The 21,904-nt window shown below is 43.7% G+C and overlaps 1 protein-coding gene across 1 annotated transcript in view; it reads right to left on the reverse strand.

The window, feature by feature from the left end:
• Nucleotides 1-13,811: 13,811 nt before the first annotated feature.
• The window catches only part of GRIA3 (glutamate ionotropic receptor AMPA type subunit 3), a 300,197-nt gene continuing 292,104 nt past the window's right edge, over nt 13,812-21,904 (reverse strand). The window contains 2 exon segments of the mRNA XM_059050062.2: nt 13,812-15,945; nt 19,960-20,207. Of these exon segments, the coding sequence (XP_058906045.1) occupies nt 19,962-20,207 (246 nt within the window). The 3' untranslated portion in view covers nt 13,812-15,945; nt 19,960-19,961.

Here is a 21,904-nt window from a genome sequence, read left to right on the forward strand (position 1 = left end):
CCACTGCGCCACCAGGGAAGCCCGAGTTTGACTACTTTAGATACCTCATATAAGTGGAGTCATATAAGCATCTGTCCTCCCGAGACTGGCTTATGTCACTTAGCATAATGCCCTCCAGATTCATCCATGTTGTTGAAAATGGCAGGATTTCCTTCTTTTTTTTAAGACTGAATAATATTCCATTATGCGCGCGCACACACACACACACACACACACGCACACACACACACATTCTCTTTATCCATTCATCTATCGATGGACATTTAGGTTGTTTCCATACCTTGACTACTGTGAATAATAGTCAAGTTTGTTTTATGTGACTGGGTGGGTTAGGGAGCAGCTCTGATAAAGTGTAGGGTAACTCATTAGGGGGATGGGATGCAGAAGGAAATAGGGGAGGGAACAATGGAATTAATGCATTATTACCTGGCATCTGCTCAAAGCCTAATACTGTGCTAGGCACTGTGAAGAATTTCTAGAAAGAAGACACTATTTTTTGACCCCTATGAATTTACCCTCTGGTTTGGTGACAAAGCTTTATATGCACGAAGGCATACAAAACCAGTGGAGATTACAGTACAGATTGAAGTTACTAAAATCCTGTTCCAGACAGTGAATGTTCAACTATTTCTGCAATGTGCTACTGTATCTCTAAGGCTCTTGCAGAAATTTTCAAGCAACATTAGTGACAGTTTACCTCAATTAAAAACTTGTCATGCATTTCAAATTAGGGAGAGGGAGCAATTCACAGAACCATGATTGTTGTAAAACCAATCCATGACCCGTGGCACGCTCTTATGAATTTGAAAACACTGGATGAGTTGAAACTTGTTTCTACTAGGTTTTCTGTGACTAGGTAGCATTTTTAATCTCCAAAGCTCTTTGAAGCCATTTGACATGATTTGAATATATTGTATGTGTGGTGTAGTGGTCAGTGGTGATCAATGTTTAGCAGTTATCCTAGGGGTCTGCCGGACCATGATTGCCAATTGCTGTGGTGTAAAAACTTCCACCATGGCCAATCTTAAACTACCAATTGAACATCACTGGATGTGGAGTTGGGAAGTGATGTGTACAATCAGCTTTCAAAAGCCCCTGCAAGCAGGTCCCCCAGCACACCACTCTGGGGGGGTTGTGAGTGGTGAGGAGGGAGGCAGAATGAGGAATGAGGGTGGGCAGGGATGTAAACAAGCAAAGGAATGGCTTTAAAAACTCTAAAGGAAGAAGCAAGGTCAGAGGTTTGGATAATTTTGAACTACCTAATCAGCTTCCTGAAAAATGGAGTTATTGTTAAGCTGCACTGCTAAAGGTGCTAGACTTCTCTCTGAGCTGCCTTGACAGTTGTGACAAATAACTTCAGTCTTTACTTTAGGAGATTTTTAAGTATTGAATGTACATTTTTAAGAAGTTGCTCACTATGAAACTAATCTATGGTGATACAAATCAGAATAGTGGTTAGCTCTTTGGATGGAGGCACAGGGGAGCTTTCTGGGGTGCTGAAAACTTTCCACATCTTGATCTGGGTTATGATTACTTATATGTTCATTTTATCTCAATAATAAATAAACAATCATGAAAAGCTGCTCACTTTGCACATCCTCCACCCCTGCCCCTGCAAAATGTTTCTTCTAGGTATATGTTAGGTAAAAAAAATAGTGGGGGGACTTCCCTGGTGGTCCAGTGGTTAAGAATCAGTCTTGCAGTGCAGGTGACACTGGTTCGATCCCTGGTCAGGAAAGTAAGATCCCACATGCCGCGGGGCAACTAAGCCCACGCGCCACAACTACTGAGCCCGCGTGCCACAACTAGAGAGCCTCAACTAAGACCCAGTGCAGCCAAAAATAAATAAGTATTTTAAAAAATTATTAAAAAATAGTGGGAAGGGGGTGGGAGGCAGGGAAGAAATACAAATTCTCTATTGGGAGATGTACATACCAATAACTGTGCTATATATGATGTGTTTTTGCAGTGTGTACATTTCACAGAGTGCATTATTCATTACACACAAGGTGGTATTAGCTAGGAAATTGGGATCAGGTAAATAACACCAGGAAGTAATGACTGTTGACATTACATGTAGTAATCTGTTTTCCTGGAACAAACTGCAAATGTATTCTGTTTGGAATTTAGTATTTAAAATTTTATCCATAAAAATGACTCATGAGGTTGGATCCATTAGTTTGTTAGACTATCACAATCATTATTCCAAACTTATTTATATAGCAATCAGTAGAATGCGATGTCTCTTCCAAATAAGGAAATGAATGTGAATGCCAAGGATTTTCTCTTATTTAATTTTAATAATTGTAAATCATCATATGTGATATGTATTTTTCATATTTATGCCTGTAAGTAAATTCTACCAGAGAAAATAGAAGAGGAGAAAGCCACATTAAAACTTGCAAACTGTTTCTCTCAGATTGTTTTTGGGCTTTATGTTTCCACAATGAAATGATCAGCATTAAGTCAAGGTCCCTAAATGAGGGTCAGGTATGGGCCAGGAGTAATGAGCTCCGTTTCAGAGGAGCTTCGTATTTCATCAAGATGTTTGTTAAGGCTAGAGCTTCCAATCAAGACCTTGGAAGATCCTGGAATGGCAATTCCTTTTGGAAGGAGTGTTCAAAAATGTCGGGTGGGGGCTTCCCTGGTGGCGCAGTGGTTGAGAGTCTGCCTGCCGATGCAGGGGACACGGGTTCGTGCCCCAGTCCGGGAAGATCCCACGTGCCGCGGAGCGGCTGGGCCCGTGAGCCATGGCCGCTGAGCCTGCGCGTCCGGAGCCGGTGCTCCGCAACGGGAGAGACCACAACAGTGAGAGGGCCGTGTATCGCAAAAAAAAAAAAAAAAAAAAAAAACCAACAACAAAAAAAATGTTGGGTGGGATGTTGTTGGCTTCACTGTCTCTAGAAATTAGCCAATCGGCAGGCTTGAAATTTTACTAAGCCATTCATCCCTTTAGTTTGTAGTATGACCTCTGTGGGATGGCCCAATTAAAATATTCTGTCACTTGTAAGTAGTGTTTAGGAGGTTTCTTAGCATGTCTGTGCCTCAGTTTCCTCACTTGTAAAATGAAGAGACTAAGAGTACCTACATCACAGGCTTATGATGATTAGATGTGCAAATATGCCTCTCACGTCAAGGCATGATTGATTTATCATATTGTCAAATCTTTCTCCTAAAGGCACCGTTTCAGAGGCAACACTCAGAAAGAATGAATTAAATGGGAAGCCTCCATATGGTGCTCTGTCCTCCGTAGGAAGAATAGAGGGTTCAGGGAACAAAGAGTAGAATCAGGAATGTCCCCGCTAACCATCACTCTGACTGACCTGCTGGAGATTTTTTGTTTCCTGTCCCTGCAACTAAGCTTTACAGTGTCAGAGACCCTGGTCCACCAAGGGGTTATACTCCCACCAGGGGCCATAACATGGATGCCATTGACCTACAAGCTACGACTGACACTTAGCCCCTTTGGGTTCTTTGTGTTCAATGACTAGTAGCCAAGAAAACTCACCATCCTAACAGGCATCGTTGAGCCTAATCAGCAAGAGGATAGAGGGATAATGTTCCATGAGAATAGAGAGGAATATGTGTGGAACTCAGATGACCCACCCAGGTGCCCCCCACCCACTATCCCCCAGTCCATTGTAACTGAATGAACACATGCAGCAACCCCAGTCTGAGGAGGGTATGACTTACCGGGGCTTCTGATCTCTCAGGAATGAGGGTTTGGTTTAAGCTACCATATAAGCCACCGAAACCTTCCAAAGTAAAAGCTGAGGGTGACGGGAATTTAGAATGAATAGTGGAAGAGGGGGGCATTGAATACCAGTTGCGGTCCAAGACCAGCTGCAGTGGGGATCGGGAGGCTGTAGTTTACCGCACTCATCTCCCTCTTCTTAGGCCCACAAGAGCCTTGGATGGGCTTCTCCCTGAACATGTATGGAGATGTGGATCAGCGTGATACAGGGAGGGGCTGTGGCAGACCTACAGATGTGTTACTCAGACCCCTCTTCCAAAAGGACTCACTGCCCAGCTGCTAGCACCTTCAGGGGTGGTCTCAGCTTTGGAGTCAAGGTCCTGCTCTTCTTGGAGCAGCCTCTGGCCAGTGACTGAGCAAGGAAGTGGTACAAGAGCCTAGCCACTTCTGTCCAATGTAGGACTCCTCAAATGGGAATCTCTGCTTCAGAATTGCCCTGTGGGGCTGGCAGAAACTTTCTCAGAGCTCCATCGAGTCTGATGGCTCCCCCTACCCCAATCCTGCTTCCTCACTCTTGCTTTACGGATGTCACTCCCCAATAAATCTCAGTGTTTGCTTCCTGACAACCCGTCCTTCCTGCATTCTAGTGTTCTGTGAGGCCAGCTACTTCTGGATGGTGTGGCACGTGGTATGACCAGTGAATCCCACGGTCATGGGCCCACTCCCATACCTCCTTTGTTGTGAAGTGGGATGTTGGATGCCATGCTGTGTGGAATTTCATACTTGTGGATCAAGCATTCCATAAGTCCCTGGGCAGTGGTCCCCGCTGAGGTTCTGCAGATAGGAAAGACAAGCTCACACCCCCAAATAGGTATCTATCCTATGAGAATGAACTGTTGGCCCTTCTAAGATGGATATGGCCCGTTGTAGTTAACTTGCTACCAAGTGGCTCATCGGTCTCTTTGGGGAATGCTGCTCTGCTCCGCAGGCCAGGGCAGATGATAGTGAAGGTTGTTCCTTGATTTGTTGAAAGAAATAGTAAAATGATAGCCAACCCTTTCCAGCCCTCAGCAATAGAGTCAAAGCGATAGAGCTTAACCACCAGCAGCCAGGGATTTGTAAATATTGTAGCAACAGGCAAGATTAAAGTGGCTACTATGTAGGCCCGATCAGTAGAGAGCTAGAGATGGTTAATAAAACACAGCATCTCTAAAAAATAAAAATAATACACAACATCCCTAGAGGCAAACTAGATAGGCAAACAGGGTATTGCTTAACATGTAGAATATAATCAAAAGAGTAAGAACAAATGTGCTACCTTAACTATGAGTTTACACCCACTTCTGGGGACCCTGCTAGGGTGTTAAGTCCCGTATCCTAAGAAAGTGCCTCCAAACCAACAAACTGTCCCTTGTCTGGTTTTGAGATAAAACACCTCTTGATGAAGCACCTTCAGAATCCAGTCTCATAGGTACTCCCCTGACTCCTGCCTGCACGTGCTGGTCAGGTCTTCCAGTTCCTTCCAGTCCCTTTCCTTCCTTATCAGGTCCAGCTTCTTCGTGGAAGGATAATGCTGCTTATAGACCTATGGCTTTGTGGGCGACCCCTCTGTATTGTCTCTCATACAGAGGAAGCACTAGCTGTTTTTCAGGAAGAGTGGGCCACTTCTACAGGCTGAGAAGTTTCAGAGAAGACTGGAGAGTCAAAACCTTCAGGATCACCCATTTACATGTCCCCATCCCATGTGTCAGTGTGCTGAGTTTTCGCACCTAGGACCTTGACTTCAGCAGAACATACCTGTCTCAGCTGAGCATTCAACGATCCTGGAAGTTCAGTCACCTTAATGATTGAATCCTGGGTTAGATCTTTGCTTTTTTATGCTCCCCACTGCTTGAAATGGGAGCTTCTTTGTACGCTGGAGACTGTTGGCTTCTCATGTACGGTTTTTCATTGTTATTGGCCCTCAGCTTTTTAGTATCTGTTTTTAGGGCATCAAGGTCACTTAATAATAAGCACCAAATTCTATTTTCTTTATATTTATAATCTCCCATAGATTTCAAATGACTGATCGTTCCCAGCTAGTGCATCCTCTCCACTGGCACATTTTTCCAGAATACCGCAGGTGAAAGCTTAATAATTCGGTCACCTGATAGTAGGGGCTGTCTGTGTAAAAACTCCCACCGGGAAGATGGTCCTCATTACCAGGCAAGTGGTGAGGGATCTGGTCCCCAAGCCCCATCTATGGCCTCCTTTCGTGGACCACTTCTGTTATCATGATAATGTTACAGGTTGGACTCTCAGGGAAGCAGGCGCCGAGAAGAGTTAACAGTGCAAAAGCTTTATTAGGTGTATGGTCAGGCCACTCAAGATGGCTGCTCTCTTGCTGTCTGTACTTCCCCTGCTTGACCAGTGCCTGCTTCGCCTTCCCCCTCCTCACATGAACGTGCTTGCCCCCTGCCCCAGCTAGTGATTGTTCTAATGTTTAGACCAGAATGACTCCACCTGCTAGCTTATTAAAGGGAAACACCTGCCCTTGTGATGGTTATTAACTTGAGGGATTGCGAGGGACATACCCTAGCTGCTGGTTTCCCTGGTAACTGATGAGCCAACCCGATGTCAATTTCCCCTATAAATGGTTGCCTCCTCCGCTGAGTGGTGAAGATGGATGGCTGTTGTGGCCCGTCCGCGGTACGCAGTAGGGGTGTCGTTCCAGGACTTTTTGCTTCAGACATGTAAGATTTCCCCTGTCCAACAAACCACGGGTGTCTCTGTTGCTGTCCCCTGGCTCTTCGGTTTCAGGCTGGGCAACCACAAGGCTTGCAGGCCTGTGGGGCGCAGCCCAACTTTAGGGACTAATGCCCGTGAAGGGACAGGGACAAAGGAGCAGGACTGAGCAGAGGCGGAGCCAGCAGACTGTGATGGGAATCTGACAAAGCCTCTGCCAGCCCAAGGCAAGGAAAGTCCTATATTGGGTACAAATAGTTAGGCTCTTGTACTACTGCTTTGCTTGGTTAGTAGTTGGGGGTGACCCTGAGACAGTGTGACTTTGATTGTCACCACTTTGCTCTGTCATTGGCTGTGGGCTACCCCGACAAGAGTGTGACCTCGGTGCAAAAGCCCAGGCAGATGCTGAACATGTTAACAGCTGGACGCTGTCAGCTACCTACGAGGAGTCAGATGGCAGTAAGTCCTTTCTTGATGCAGATACAAGGGGTGCGTTAACTATGGTCTGCTGATGGACTAGCCTCATACCATTGTGTATGAGCGAAATTTATTTGTTTGGATTAAAGTTTATATTGCCCACCCACTATCCAGTGGTTGGGTCTCACAAAGGAGATTAGATTTGCACATCTGAGTGTCCTGTGAGTGAATGTATGACCTTCATAGAGTGCAGTGGCTTGGGGCATTGGCCAGGGAGGGCACCCAGTGGTGGTGATGACGGCTAGCGCAGGAGATATGCCACATCCAAAGGAACCTGAGGGCTTGGCTGCCTGTCTGGCGGGGGATGAGGTAAGGCTTATTTTGGGAGAAGGGAGACATTGAAAAGATGTCAGGCTAAGGGAAACTGCCTTGGCTAACTGATTATGTGAAGGGTGGACCTCTTTGGACAGAAAACTTGTGCGTTTTTTCATTTTCTTTAAAACAATTTTTTTATTGGAGTATAGTTGATTACAGTGTTGTGTTAGTTTATGCTGTACAGTAAAGTGAATCACTTATACTTATATCCACTCTTTTTTAGATTCTTTTCCCATATAGGCCATTACAGAGTATTGAGTAGAGTTCTCTGTGCTATATAGTAGATCTTTATTCGTTATCTATTTTATATATAGTGGTGTGTATATGTCAATCCCAATCTCCCAATTTAGCCCTCCACCCTCCTTCCCCTCTTGGTTACCGTAAGTCTGTTTTCTACATCTGTGACTCTATTTCTGTTTTGTAAATCAGTTCATTTGTACCATTTTTTAGATTCCACATATAAGCGATATCATATGATATTTGTATTTCTCTGACTTCCTTCACTCAGTATGACAATCTCTACGCCCATCCATGTTGCTGCAAATGACATTATTTTGTTCTTTTTTTTATGGATGAGTACACTATAAAGTGGCATCTCTTCTCTCTTCTCAACACTACTTCCTAAGTTATGCCTCTGGGTCTTTTTTCCACTCACACATTCATTCATTTGTTCATTCATTCATTTGTTCAACAGACACAGCTCTGTTTCAGTTATGGAAATGATTAAGAGAGAATCTGCCCATGGTCTAGCAGGGAAGACAATATACTGGATTGGCCAAAAAGTTCATTTGGGTTTTCTGTAAGATGTTACAGAATATATCTGTGTGTGTGTGTGTGTGTGTGTGTGTTTGTATATATATATATATATATATATATATATATATATATACCAATATATCACTGTAATGCTGTGAAAGAGGCAAGCACTACTGAGATGAGACAACAGAGGTAGGGTCTCTAACTCAATCCTGAGGGGAGAGGCCAGAGGCCAGTCAGGGAAGTCTTCGAAGAGGAAAGGATGCCAATTTAGTCTTAAAGACAAGAGTATGAGTTAGTCAAGCATAAAAGTGAAGGGAAGGAAATTCCAGGCAGATGGAGAAGCATGGTCAAAAACATGGACTCCTGAAAAGACATGCCAAAGCCAGAAATTAAGTAGTTGACTATGACTGGATCTTAGTGGATATTTGTGATCAAGTGGAGAATGGAGGTGAAGAGGTGGTAAACAATAAGACTGGAGAAATGGGCAGGAGGCAGATCATGAAGGGCTTTTTAAATGATGAACTAAGGTAATTTACTCTTATGCCATAGGGCAATAGGGACCCACTGATGCTGAGGAGTGATGAGATCAGAAAAATTATTCTGGCTGCAGTGCAGAGGGTGAATTAAAGGGATTTAAAAACTAGAAAAAGGAGGGAAAACTAAAAACTAAGAGGCTATTGCATTAAGCCATCTAGAAAGTGTTTCAAGCTCAAACCAAAGTAGAGATTCATAGAAGTAGATGGATTTCAGAGAGATCGAGGGAGTAGAGTCATTAGGACTTGGCTGAGGGTAAGGATGAGGGAAGGAGCAGACAAGGTTGATTACTAGGTTTTTGGATTGGGTGACTAGGCTTATGGTGGTGATTGATCCCCTGTCCTACTGTCTTCTCTGTGTGGCCCAACCCTCTGTGGTGATGGCGAGAGTAAAGGAAAGAAATCAGAAGAATGGGCTGCTTACGGTGCTCTGAACGCTTACACAAATACACAGACTTGGCTTTCTGTAAACTGAATACATCCGCCCATTCTTTGCCTGTTCTTTCTCTGATTCCATCCAGGTTCCACCTAGCATCTCCCTCACAGTGATCAGAATCATCTCATATTATGTTTCAGGGAGTGGTTTGGGTAGCTTGTTCCTAGTTTGCATATTCCTTCTTTGGTGATAATACTAGTTGGTTTGCACTCATGTGGAAGAAAACCATGTTATGACTCTGGGATCCAAAAAGATGAGAAGAGTCATACGCTTTTCACTACATCTTACAGCTGTACAAGCTGATGGTAAACTGACTCATCTGTTTTTTTGTTGTCATTTGTGCTGTGGTTTCTATTTTTGAGCGCAAGCCTACTTTTTTCTCGGATTGTCACATCTACCAATTTTAACGTTTATTAGATTTATTCTTATATTCTATTTTACTCTACGTCAATGTGGTTTTAAATCAAGATACAGACTCTTGGAGGGATCTCTGGTTTAGCCATGGGTTGAGGGTAAGAGCAGAGATGATAGTTTCTGTGTTGGAGATGTTGAGTTTGTGCATATGGGATAATCCAAGTGAGGTTGGAAATGTCGAGTTTGTGCATATGGGATAATCCAAGTGAGGTTGGAAATGTTGAGTTTGTGCATATGGGATAATCCAAGTGAGGAGGCACACTAGACCCTTGAATATACTGGTTTGGAGCTCAGGAGAGCATTTTGAGCTGGAAATGAAGACTTGGGAGACCTAATATAGGTGGAAATGGAAACCATGGGATGGTACCCAGGGAGAACGCACATTGTGAGAAGAGAGGAAGGAACGCTGTAGAACTCAGGAGCACATTGACATTAAGAGAAAGAGGGGAGCAGGAAGCAGGAGTGAAATTAGCTGCAGGGTAGGAGGAAAACCAGGAAAGAGTGAAGTCACAGAAGTCAAAGGAATAGAGACTTCCAAGATGGGAGAGGTTAATACCACCAAATTCTGAAACGAGATCAAATAAGATAATGACTAACAAGTAGGGTAAAGTAGGAGTTAGCAAGCTTTCTCTGCAAAGAGTAGGTAAGTAAATATTTTGGACATGGTGGGCAATATTCTTGTAACTACTCGACTCTGCCATTGGAGGGTAAAAGCAGTCTCAGATAGTAGGTAAATGAATGGATGTGGCTATGTTCCAATAAAACTTAATTCACAAAACAAGTGGTGAGCCGAATTTGTCCTATGGGCCACAGTTTGTCATCCCTTACAATAAATTAGGGTTACAGTTTATTGATGACCTTGGCAAGAGCAGTTCCTATAGAGTGGTCGGGCAGAAGCCATAGTACCATCATTAAGGAAGAGGTGATGGGGTATAGCAAGCTTTTCTGAAGCTATACTGTAATTGGGGGAAAATGTGGGCCTTAGAGGGCTTTACCAGGTTTAGAGAGGGTTTCCCGTCTTTCAGGAAAACTAGCAATCTCATAGGGGAAGACTGCAATATTTGGAAATATTTGTAAAATTGTTTCACCCGGTCAGCCTTGCATTCAAGCTCCTTGAGAGCTGCCACCAGAGCTTTAATTGACTTGTTCAGGCTTAATGAATATTTATTAAGAAAAATTTAAATCAACCATTTTGCTACAGGATTGAAGCTCAGTGAAACCACTGCAGGGATAATTTTGCCAAAGCTGCTGTCACGGGGAGAGGATTATTTTTGAGGCTGTCATTGCAGGTTCTTTTACACTTTTATAGCTAGGGCATCGTGAGTCAGTAAATAAGCAAATGCCTCCTGCTTGGAGGGTGGGCAGTTTGGCAGGAAAGTGGTCGTTCTGAGGTTTTCAACAGCTAGAGGCTAATAGGGGCCAGTGTGACTCCTTAGTTCAAAAGGCTCACAGCTTCTGAGGCACAAAGAGAAATTCAGTTCGATTCTACCCGATTACATTTAGGAAGTGCAAATCCAAGTGAAGGGGCAGAGGGAAAGTCTTCATTTGGGGCTCTTTCTAGTTCTTTCTCTGAGCACAGGATTGGGCATGGATGGATGTAGATTCTTTCTAGTCATCATCTACCTTGCTGCAGAGACTGCAAGCCCCTGAGGTCAGGAGCCAAGTGTGCTTTCCCCTCAGCCTGGAGAGGAGAGGAAGAGAGTGTAGGCTCTCCCCCAACTGTCTTGTCCAGGTGATGTTTGGTTACAAGGACAACAATGGCTGTCAAAGAACTTGGGTATCCTGCCTATTCAAATGGGTTTGTGAACTCTCAAGTGTTGAGGATGCTAAGAAAGTGGCGGTAGGTTGGGACAATGACAGACACTCCTAATACCTTCCTCCATCCTGTCCTAACAACAGTGCCCTCCCAGGGAGCCTTCTGAGAAAGTCCAGTTGCACCATCTTCACTGAATATAAATGGTTTGTCCATGATTCTTAGTCTTAGATGTAAGGGAAGTCTCCTAGCAACCTCATTCTTTCACATTCAGGCCTGGAGGCAAGTTTCATGAATTCTCAGTGCCACCAACCACTCTCTCCCAAGACCTTGCCTTTTTATTAACATAAATTTATTTATTTATTTTTGGCTGCATTAGGTCTTTGTTTCTATACACGGGCGTTCTTTAGTTGCGTTGAGTGGGGGCTACTCTTCACTGTGGTGCACGGGCCTCTCATTGCGGTGGCCTCTCGTTGTGGAGCATGGGCTCTAGGTGCACAGGCTTCAGTAGTTGTGGCACGTGGGCTCAGTAGTTGTGGCACGTGGGCTCAGTAGTTGCGGCTCGCGGGCTCTAGAGTGCAGGCTCAGTAGTTGTGGTGCACGGGCTTCGTTGCTCCGCAGCATGTGGGATCTTCCCAGACCAGGGCTCGAGCCCCTGTCCCCTGCGTTGGCAGGCGGATTCTTAACCACTGCACCACCAGGGAAGCCCGACCTACCTTTTCTTTAGTCTAGATCGATAGGGGTGATACTGTAAGTCCTCCCAGTACCCCTAGATTCAAAAGAAATTTCCTGATGGGACGTTAAGTTCTGTGTGTTCCCACAACTGAATGCAGATATATTGTTGCTGAGTTTTATATCTGCCAAGTGATCTGATAATAAATGGATGCCCAGGAAGCCCAGTCCAATAGGGTGAAGATATGAGGGGGGGGTATGGCCGACAGTAGCTGAATGGCTGGCTCAGATTTTGAAAGTAAACTCTCCAACTGATAATAGGCTTTGGTGGTTTATGACCCTATGAGACAACATGTCAGTGCATCTTCTGCTTCACTGAGTCTGGACTCTGAGGAATAATGGTTTTGCTTCTTGCTTCTCCATTTGTTCTCATCCTTTTCTATGTTCATCTTCCCAAGTCTCAGTTGGCCCTTTTCTCACCACCCAATACCAGGAAGGTGATTTATAGGACCATTTCTTCCACGATCCTACCAAGGTTTCCTTAACTACATTTGCCCTTCCTGTTTGGAGACTGTCCTATAGACAGAGTGTGATCGGATGTGAGAGTTAACAGGGCAAGAAAACCAACGCAGAGACCAAGAGGCATTCTCCTCTTGTGCACAGGGGGAGTGTGACATCTGAAGGTCAAAGACTTTTTGGCAGACCTGGTTGGCGAGTCTGACCCTATGTGTAAGCAAGATATATAGCTACCTATGGTCTAACTTGAGAAACACGAAAAGCACCTCTTGCCTCTCCCTTCCTCCCAGGAGAGAAACACTCAAACCCCACCTAAACCCAAGTTGTGCTCCACTATCACCTGCCACAGCACCTGAGATGAACTTCTCTTTTGAGGAAAGGAACTGGAGTTCCTGTTAAAATAGAAATCTGTTATTTTGTGAGATTTGGAGACATTTGGTACTTGAACTGATTTCAGCAGCCACCAAGGGGACCACTGCTGTAATCTAGTCACTGAATCTGCTCCCTAGAGAATTAGTCTCTTCTGGGGGACTGCTACGGGTATCCTAATCAAAGAAAAGGAAAGCAGTTGAGTTACAAAGTGTGCGTGTTTCACCAGATAAATGGCATTTCAGAGGACAGTGAAAATGATAGTAATATGCTGAAGCCTACAGGCCAAACTGACTGCCTCGGGTTTACATCAGCCTACACTTCCTAATCTTCTGAGAGTTTTCCTTTCCCGCTCCTATCTTTCTCTCACCAAGGCCAAGGCCTTGTGTTCCTTGCTCCGCTAACTCCCTAACCCCAGATGTCTTTATCTCCCTAGCAGCTCAGCTGCACTCTTCTTCCTTTCTGGCTTAGTTTCAAATGATCCCTTCTCTTTCTCCTAGCATTACCCCCCGTTTTCTTTGGTGATCATCATCTAAAACTGGTCTATATTTAAACACTTGCTTTATTTGTTGGATAAAACTATATTCCATGCTCAGTATATATAATTCAGATGAGATCATTAGCCTTTTGTTTCTCTCTCAGAAACATTCTAAGATCAAGTGTAATCCAAAATTCAGGATTTCTTTCTCCACTCTAGATCAGTGGCCCTGGGTGGACTAAAGATTTTCCACTGGGACATTAGATTATTATCAGTAACGAAGGCAGCAGCACAAAACGCAGCCAATTAACTAAGAGGACTAGGACACATACTTGTAATGACACGGGAAAGCAATTGGGAGTGTTTTTGAAGATCATCAATCCTGAGTTTGGGCACTCCCTCAGGAGGCCAGATGTGGCAACGGGAGGATGGGAGATCAGGGTTAGGGTCAAGGCAGATGTTTGAGGAGAGGGTCCCAGGGGGCGGAGGAGATGATCACTGCTGGTGATCCTGCAGTTGGGGTGGGGAGAGGCATAATCCTTTGTGAAGGTCACCTGTAACGTGACTGTACATCATTGGTAAGGCTTCTGGTGGGAAGTAAATTGGTGACTGATAACTTCTTGGCACCTGCATCCAAGTAAAGTTTAAACAGTCCAAGCCCAGAAACAGAATTCTTTCTTTACAATTTTATTTACAAAATGTATTAAAACTTTGTACAATACCTCATGGCAATGAGGCTCCGTAATTTATGCCCACACATGCAATTTATGCTTTTACGGCCATTAGTTTGCTTGGCAATGTTTCTGTTCACTGAAGTACAGCTTTAACAACAAAAAGAAAATAATTGGAAAAAAAAAAAATCTTCAAGTGACTACCGCCAAACTCCCGTAGCTTGAAGTTAGTAGCAGAAATTTGAAGCAATCAATGTTTCTTTAAACATGCAAGTTTTTAAAAAATAACAAACCAATTTACCCGCCTCTTCATTCCCAGTGAAGTTTCCACTCTGAAAAATTGATTTGAGTCAACTAACCACTTCTCTTTAAACAGTGCCTATGAGAAGTTTGGGTGTAGGTTGGCTAGCTTCCCGCGCTGGGACGTCATAGCATTCAGAAGTTGAAAAATCACAGTTTCGTGAAAACAAAACAAAAACACAACAGCTTTCCTTTTTTTGTTCAATACCATTTAAAATTTGACAGGTGAGTCGTTTGCTTATGACACAATTTTTGGAATGAAAGTTTATATTACACTTTTCCGGAACCTTTTCGTTGGAAATGAGACTTGTACCTTTCGTTTCTGAAGATGAGCAAATGTGCAGCAAGTCAACTAAAGCATCTAAGGGTCACACTTGGGAAATGAATTTGAGCTCCCAGTTTTTACTGTCTGGAAACGTCCCAACGCACGTCACTGATGACAGCAAACTACAGAACTACAGAAAGCATACGTCGTTATATCGGAGGTAATTAGTGAGCGGAGACTATTTCCTCTGCCTGTTCTGATGACGCCAATGGCAGCTACGCAGTTAGTTACTTGATAGCCCGTGGAGCAGTGGAACGATCTTCGGAGTCAGTCGAGAGACTGCTCCAAGCATGGACCTGGGAATGACGCTGAGGCCCTCGGTTTAGCAGTAGGTTTGGGAATGCATTTTTAGGCTTTGCAAACTAGAAAAGGACACATGCAGTCTTACGGAGAGCCACGGGCAATCACAGGCAACAGCTGGTAAGACAGACCTAGCAAGAGTAAAAGTCAGATGAGAACTGTGGTCTGAACCCACTGGCCCGCCTTGCAATGCGGTCCTGTCCCCGTGGTGTACGCTTGAAAGGCATACTTAGCAGAGAAAGCGGAGCTAAACACAGTGTTGTTTCTGAGAAAGATATTCCAGACACATTTGGGAGTGTCGGTAGCATTTCCCTCACCTCAACGCTAAGTACTCGGCTATCTTGACTTAAAATGCACACTGAAGCAAGAAAAACAGATCTGTGAGCTGAAATTCCAGGCTTCTCAGAAAGCCCCGGGATCCGTTTTTAGGAAAAAGCACCGACCCTTGCTACACACAAGTCAATTTCGAAAGCTATGTGAATCCCTCCACCGAGTGGGAAGTTAGCAAAGCATTTTTCACAAAACCATTTCAAAACACAGAAGCCACTGTTCAGTCCCTTTTCCAAAGTGTTTCAATTTTCTTAAGAGTGTTGCATTTACATTCTAAAGATATACACATTTCAGTAAAGTTGAAAGGAAATAGGGTGCACAGAACATCACCACCAACAGGAAATACCAAAAACATCTGGTCAGCAGATCCTAGAAGAAATGCCAGTCTGTCCTCCCAGACAGGGAGTCAGATATATATATTTTTTTTAATCAGGAGGAATTAATTATTTTAGCTAAGATGGGCCGATTTGCTGAATTGGAATTTTAAATGTGTGTGTGTGTGTGTGTTAAAGAACATGGTGTTTGTATACTGTGCAGTGGTATCAAAGAATGGCTTTTGTTGAATTGACTTTTTTTAAAATAAGATTAGTTTTCGCATACTGGAATCTTGCACGTCCATTTGTTTGTTGATTTTTATTTTAATTTTTTCAAGCAAAGCAAAAGGATTTCAATGATGATTTGCATTGTCGCGAGTCTCAGAGTATTCCATAAGGCACTGAAGGAAAAAAAAAATCAGTTTTTCCTATTGAAAGGTCATTGCACCATCAGCAATATTCGTGTCATGCCCGACACCAAGGAGAGTGAAATCTGGCTCAGGATCCTTGAAGCAGCCACGTTTTCGGTGATTCCTCTTGTCACTTGCCTCCAGTGGGAAGGGATCTGCAAAGGCAAGGGGGAAATTTAAATTTGAATGGGCTTTCTATTGGGAATCAAAGTTTACTATGGCTCAGTCTATCCTGGACAAAAACCACGGCTGTTCTCTCACACTGGCATCTCTGAGGCTGCACCCTGCTTGACTGGCTTTAGCCAACAGGTCTGTTTAAATTCTTTCACTTGAAGCAAATGCTTTGCAGTAGGTTAAATTAGGTTCATTTTTTTTTTTTTTTTTTTACTGTGCATTGTACCAAGGAATACGTGGGCATTGCATGAAGTCTAACTCAAAAAGCGTTAATCACTTAGGGTGTAGGTATACTAGAAAGCCTTCGTGGCATTTCAATATAGATACTCAGGACAATGACACTGTAGAATGTATTCTGATTGCAGAACCTGTGACAGAGGACTGTTTACCTAGGACAGAGTGGAAGCAGTGTTCTATGGCTTGCTCAATTGAAATCCATTTGACTGGAGGAAGAAATTTTGCTGCTCATTGCCAGAAAGGTGACAGCTTGTTTCTCTTCATATTTACAACCTTAGTTATTAAAGTCAGAAAGTAGCACATGGACTGTAAAGAGCACGTTCCGGGAAGAGGCCAGAACAGTGATACCCACGAAGGGGATTGGCTTCCATGGGGGTGTTTGCCCTGATATTATGGGCCTGTTTGAGATGTTGATGCTGCCCTCCTTTTGGAGGCATTAACTAGTGCAGGGAGTTCATTTGCCCCCGACTCTGAAAACTGAAGGCCACCTTTATGCCTCCTTTTCAAGCTCACATCCATCCTCTCCATCCTTTCCCTCTACACTAATGGGACCCTTCTTTTTCTCATGAGCTAACACTGAATTTTATCCCAAAGGGATGACATGATCATTATCTGCTACTGGCCCTGGAATAAAAGTATCTGTAAGAAGAATGTCAAAGATGCATCTGAAGGCCAAAAGCCCCAAGGAAGCAGAATAAGACTAACATGGAAGTGGGTAAACCCCTTCTTTGGAATCTCTAAGGTCCAGAGTCATATCTATCTCAGAAGTTTGGGGAAAGCTTATGTCTATGACAGAAAGATCAACTCTCTTCTCTCTCTATTGGTCATTAATTCACGAGGCCATTTTTTTTTTCTTTCCCACTATGGGAAAACTCAGCACCCTCACGCCACTCTGTCCACATGTCTCTCTTCATAAAGAAAGAATCCAATGTGGCGCCAAACTACCTATTTTAGGTATTTCCTGAAACCAAATCGAAAAATAAATTGGACCGTTCTTTTGAAATATATCAACATTTTTCGTTTTCTTTTTTTTTTTTTTGAAATAAGCAGTTTCTACTTTCACAGGGGAAAAAAAAAAAAACCAGTCTTCTTATCCTAAAACTGTCTTCATATGTAACACTGGCCATCACTAAGATGACATTGAACTTTGCAATGGCTTGCTTGCAGAGGCTTTCCCCAGGCTTGCATCCTAGGGATGACTGCCAAGGTGCTAGCTAACTGGGCTGTAACCACGTTGGCATCGATGTCTATTCGAGTGGGATTTTTGCCTCAGTTAGCCTGAATTTTGCTTCACAAAATGGATCAGCCAAGATGATGAAAGGAAAGCCAGAGTACCAGAAGTTGTGGCAACTTAATTTCTTATGCTCTTCCCCCAGGTTTAATGTCCTGGGCCTCCACTTCAGGACTGTAGCATTCTGCCCAAATTGCTGACCCCAGTTTGGTCTCCCTCTCTCCCCTCCTCTATGTCTGTCTGTCTTTTTGTCTCTCTCCTTCCCTTTCTCCCTCCCCCCTTCCTTCAATTCCTTAAGTGACATCCTCGGAGACAACTTTCTCTAGAATCTTACTACTCCCTGGGCCAGCAGCATCAACAAGACCTGTGAGCTTGTGAGAGCTGTAGAACCTCAGGCCCCATCCCAGAGCAGCTGCCTCACGACCTGCATTTTTATAAGATCCCCGGGGGGGTTCACATGCATATTGCCAGTTGGGAAGCACTGCTCTGGGCCTTTAATGCGAGACTGAGGCTATAGGAGTTGGGGAGCAGGGACATAGATTCTCAGATGCAATGGCTGATAATAAGGAGGGTCTGGAGGCTGTGTGACCCTAAGCCCTGTTACAGAAAGCCTCCTTTTGGGGAACGCAGGAGCAATTGAATATATACACCCTCATGTCAGGCTCATGAGAAGGAGGGCAAATGGAGGCTTGGTGAAGTCTCTCGAGACATTTTTGTAAAGAAATGAGACATAGACTTAGGATCTGCTCTCCACTTGACAGGATCCCACTGGGGTTTCAAGGTTTCTGGAGACCACCGGGCCATGTGTAGAGAGCGGTGGCGTGGTTTCGTGAAGAATACAGCTATAGGACGAAGAAGAGCTGGGTTCTAGTCCCAGAACTGCCACTGCCTAGCTGTGTTGCCTTGAGCAAGTCATTTGATGTGGCTGGCACTTAGTTACCTGAAAGGGGAAATATTTTCTGCCCCATTACCTCAACTGAGGCAATAGATGTGAGAGTACTTGGAAAACTGATATGCAGATTTCAGGTGTATTATTTCTTTGGATGCCAATATCTCAGAATTTGGGATAAGTAAGCTAGGCTGAAATCACCCATGTACTCTCTTATGAGAAAGCAAATAACATGCCCCCAATTGTAATGGGCCTATATAACCTCCTCAAGAGTAAAATATTTTAAGCACACTGGAACATGAAATGCTTGCATGCAAACAATGCTAATTGCAGATGAATCCATGTATTGTCCATTCAACAATGCAAGGGGAACACTTTGTTAGTGGGTTAGTGGGTGGCACAAGGCTGCAGCCTGCAGCAGGAAAGAACAACCAGCAACTTCGTCAAACAAGATAATGCCTTCCATGGTGAGGACAAGTGATTTATGTGGATGAGATATTATTTAAAAATTGGCTGCATTTAGATCCGCACCATGAAATATAAGGAGGTCAAAACACAAATGCATTTGTAGAAATTCAAACACATGGACGTTGACTCAAGAGGACAAAAATCTACCTAAAATAAGGGCTACGAAGTTGCTAATTGCTCTGTTCCACTTCGCATAGGTGTGTTACTGATGACAGATGCACTTGAAGGTAACAAAACGATTTTCTCTTAAACACTTCCAGAATGGAGATGTTATCCTAACTCAAGCTTGCCTTTGAACATGTCTGAGTTATTGGTGAGTTTTGGCTATAGCTGCCAGAATCAAGGTGGCATCAGTCAGGTTCATTTAAGTATGAATTTGGGAACAGCCAGCAGCAGGGAACCTAGACTGTCCTTTGCGAGACACTTACCTCAATGAACATCAGTTCCAAGGAAGGGACGACAAAGGAACTCAAAGATTAAAGAAATTGTCTCAGGCTTACACGTAAGAGATCCACCACACCCCTGTAGAAGCACTACCTTTCTCAAGGTAGCAGCTCTCCGTTTCCATTCCTCATTTTAACATCAGTTCCAGAGAGCTGCTTTCTCGAGAGCTTCACTGTCCAATATGGTACTTACCAGCCACACGTGACTACTGCACACTTGATATGTGGCTAGCGTGAATTGACATGTGCCAGAAGTATAAAAGATGCCCCCGATTTCTAAGACTTAGCATGAAGAAAAGAATGTAAAACACCTCCTTCACTTTTTACATTGATACCAAGTTGAAATGATAATACTTCGAATATACTGGGATAAATGAAATATGTCATTAAATTAATTTTGTTTGTGTTACTTTAGAAGATGGCTAGAAGAGCACTTAAAATTACACATGTGGTTCACATGTGGCTTGCAAATATTCGCACTGAACAGTGCTGCTCTAGAGAATGTTTTTTCCTCTTGGGTCGCAGACCACAGTTTCATCCCAACTATGCTATTAGGGAAGCACCACTGTCTGACAAGAAAGCACAACCATTATTTTCAAAGAATCAAATGGTTGCAAAGAATAGACAATTCTTGAAACAATAAACCAAACCGAAAGACAACAAGAAAAGAAAAAGAGATTGACAGACAGTCACATAAGCTGATTAGTTTACTAGACCTTAACCGTACCCCTAGATCTTAACACTCTCTGTTCCATACACGTTGTAGCCTTCTCTGTATGTAGCGTAATTTTGAGTGTTGGTGGCAGGAGCGGGCTTAAAGTTTTGGGTGTTCTTTGTGAGTTTCATGCGTTTGGACTCTGCCCGTGATTTGTAACAGAATTCTATCAAAGCCACCATCATGGCCAGTCCCAGACCTCCGACAAGTATATAGAAAACGCCTGCCACATTGCTCAGGCTCAGAGCGCTGGTCTTGTCCTAAGAGAAATAAACAAGGCGATTAGTTCTTGGGGAAAACAGAGACAATGGGATATTATAATGCATTGCAACAGTATAGGATAGTTCTAGGTTGTAAAATAGCTAAACATTGATGTAAATGCTATGACTCAACTCTGGCAACTGGCTGATGTTTCACAATGGCCAGCAAGATGGTAGACTGTGCTTCTGTTGACAGTTGCGATCCTCCCCTAAATGTTCTTTTAGTTTGACTCCTTAAATCCATTAGTACCTCAAGGTGGTGTCAACAACTAAATAAACAGCACTCGGCCATGGGAGCAAAGGTGGAAAATAAGCACAATTTATTCCTCTGCCAGCTTCGATGAACACCATTTGCCAGAGTTGAGCTGTGACATCATCTCTGTCAATGTAACACTCTTTTCATGTGGGAACTTGAAGCACTCTTTCCCCTCTCTGCCCCGCAACACCTCTTTCCCCCTTGTTCTTGTCAACAACTGGTCTTTAAGATGACAGGTGAGAATGGTAGAGGTTCCTGATATTCATATCTGGGGAGTTACTTCACAAGGGTTTGTTTTAAAAGGATTAACCCTCCCCTTTCACCCAGTGGCTGAGAAATTGCTCCCTTGGGGACTGGTTGCTAAGGCCTCATCCTCAGCGCAGCGAGTCTTTGTGCTGCGGGAACAAGGGCACAGCACAAAGAATTGGCTCTGTTCCCTCTTCCTGAGAGTTTAAGGAAACTATCAGGAGGACCCGCTGGGTCCTGAATTGGCTCCATGCAAATCAGAAAACTTTTCCAGGAGGCTGATGATTAAAAAAAAAAAAAAATCCAGCTCATTTTTAGCTTTTACTCCAGGGAATGTAGAGAGTAATTAGGAAAACAAAACCAAACAAAACACCCCTATACTCATCTGCTCTCTATTTTAAGTGGGGGGAAAATCGAGGAAGCCGGCCAGTGACTTTCAGGTCAAACTGCAGATCTGACTAAGCTATCTGCCTGTATGAAAAAGCAGAAACTGAACTGCTGAACAACGGAAAGAAAAAAGTTGGTGCCTTGAGCCCTACCTTGAGGTAGGACACAGCAAGGGCCAGGAGCCTTTCTTTGAAAACAATAAAATAAAGTAGCGTTTTGTAGTCTTTTTAGAGGGAATGTAACCATTTTGCTGCTGAATACAACGGAATGGAATACCCAAATCGTCAAGCCAGTGAATTGAGTATCTTATTCAAATGATAGCACGGTGACCAGATGACGGCCACGGCTGACACACACTCTGCGGCTCAGCCGGTCCTGGTATCATGTAAAGAATTAAATGTAAAGACACTATGGCCATGTCCTGATTCTGTTTTCATAGGAGCCAGTCCTGCCCTTGTTTACCTGAATGAAAAGGCCAATTGGAATTAAGTCGCATCGTCGGGAAGGGGGGTAGGGACATGCCTCGTGTCTACGGCAACCTTGCAAATAGTCACTCTTCTAGGATGAGTGACAGTTAGCTAGACAAGTGGTAAGAACTTCTATAACTTAGGAAACAACGGATCCTCTCCTTAAGGAGGCAGGCGAAGCTATCTGCAAGGATGTTCCAAAGTCCATTAGGAAAAGGACCAGTTTCTGGTAACCTGCCCTCTCCCATTAGATTTTTATATGTATGTGGTTTTTGGTGGGGGAAAAAGTGTCCTTTATATCACCCATGTAAGCCGTAGCAACAAAAGTTTCAAGTTCCATG

The sequence above is a fragment of the Kogia breviceps genome, chromosome X, assembly GCF_026419965.1.
Source record: "Kogia breviceps isolate mKogBre1 chromosome X, mKogBre1 haplotype 1, whole genome shotgun sequence".
NCBI lineage: Eukaryota > Metazoa > Chordata > Mammalia > Artiodactyla > Physeteridae > Kogia > Kogia breviceps.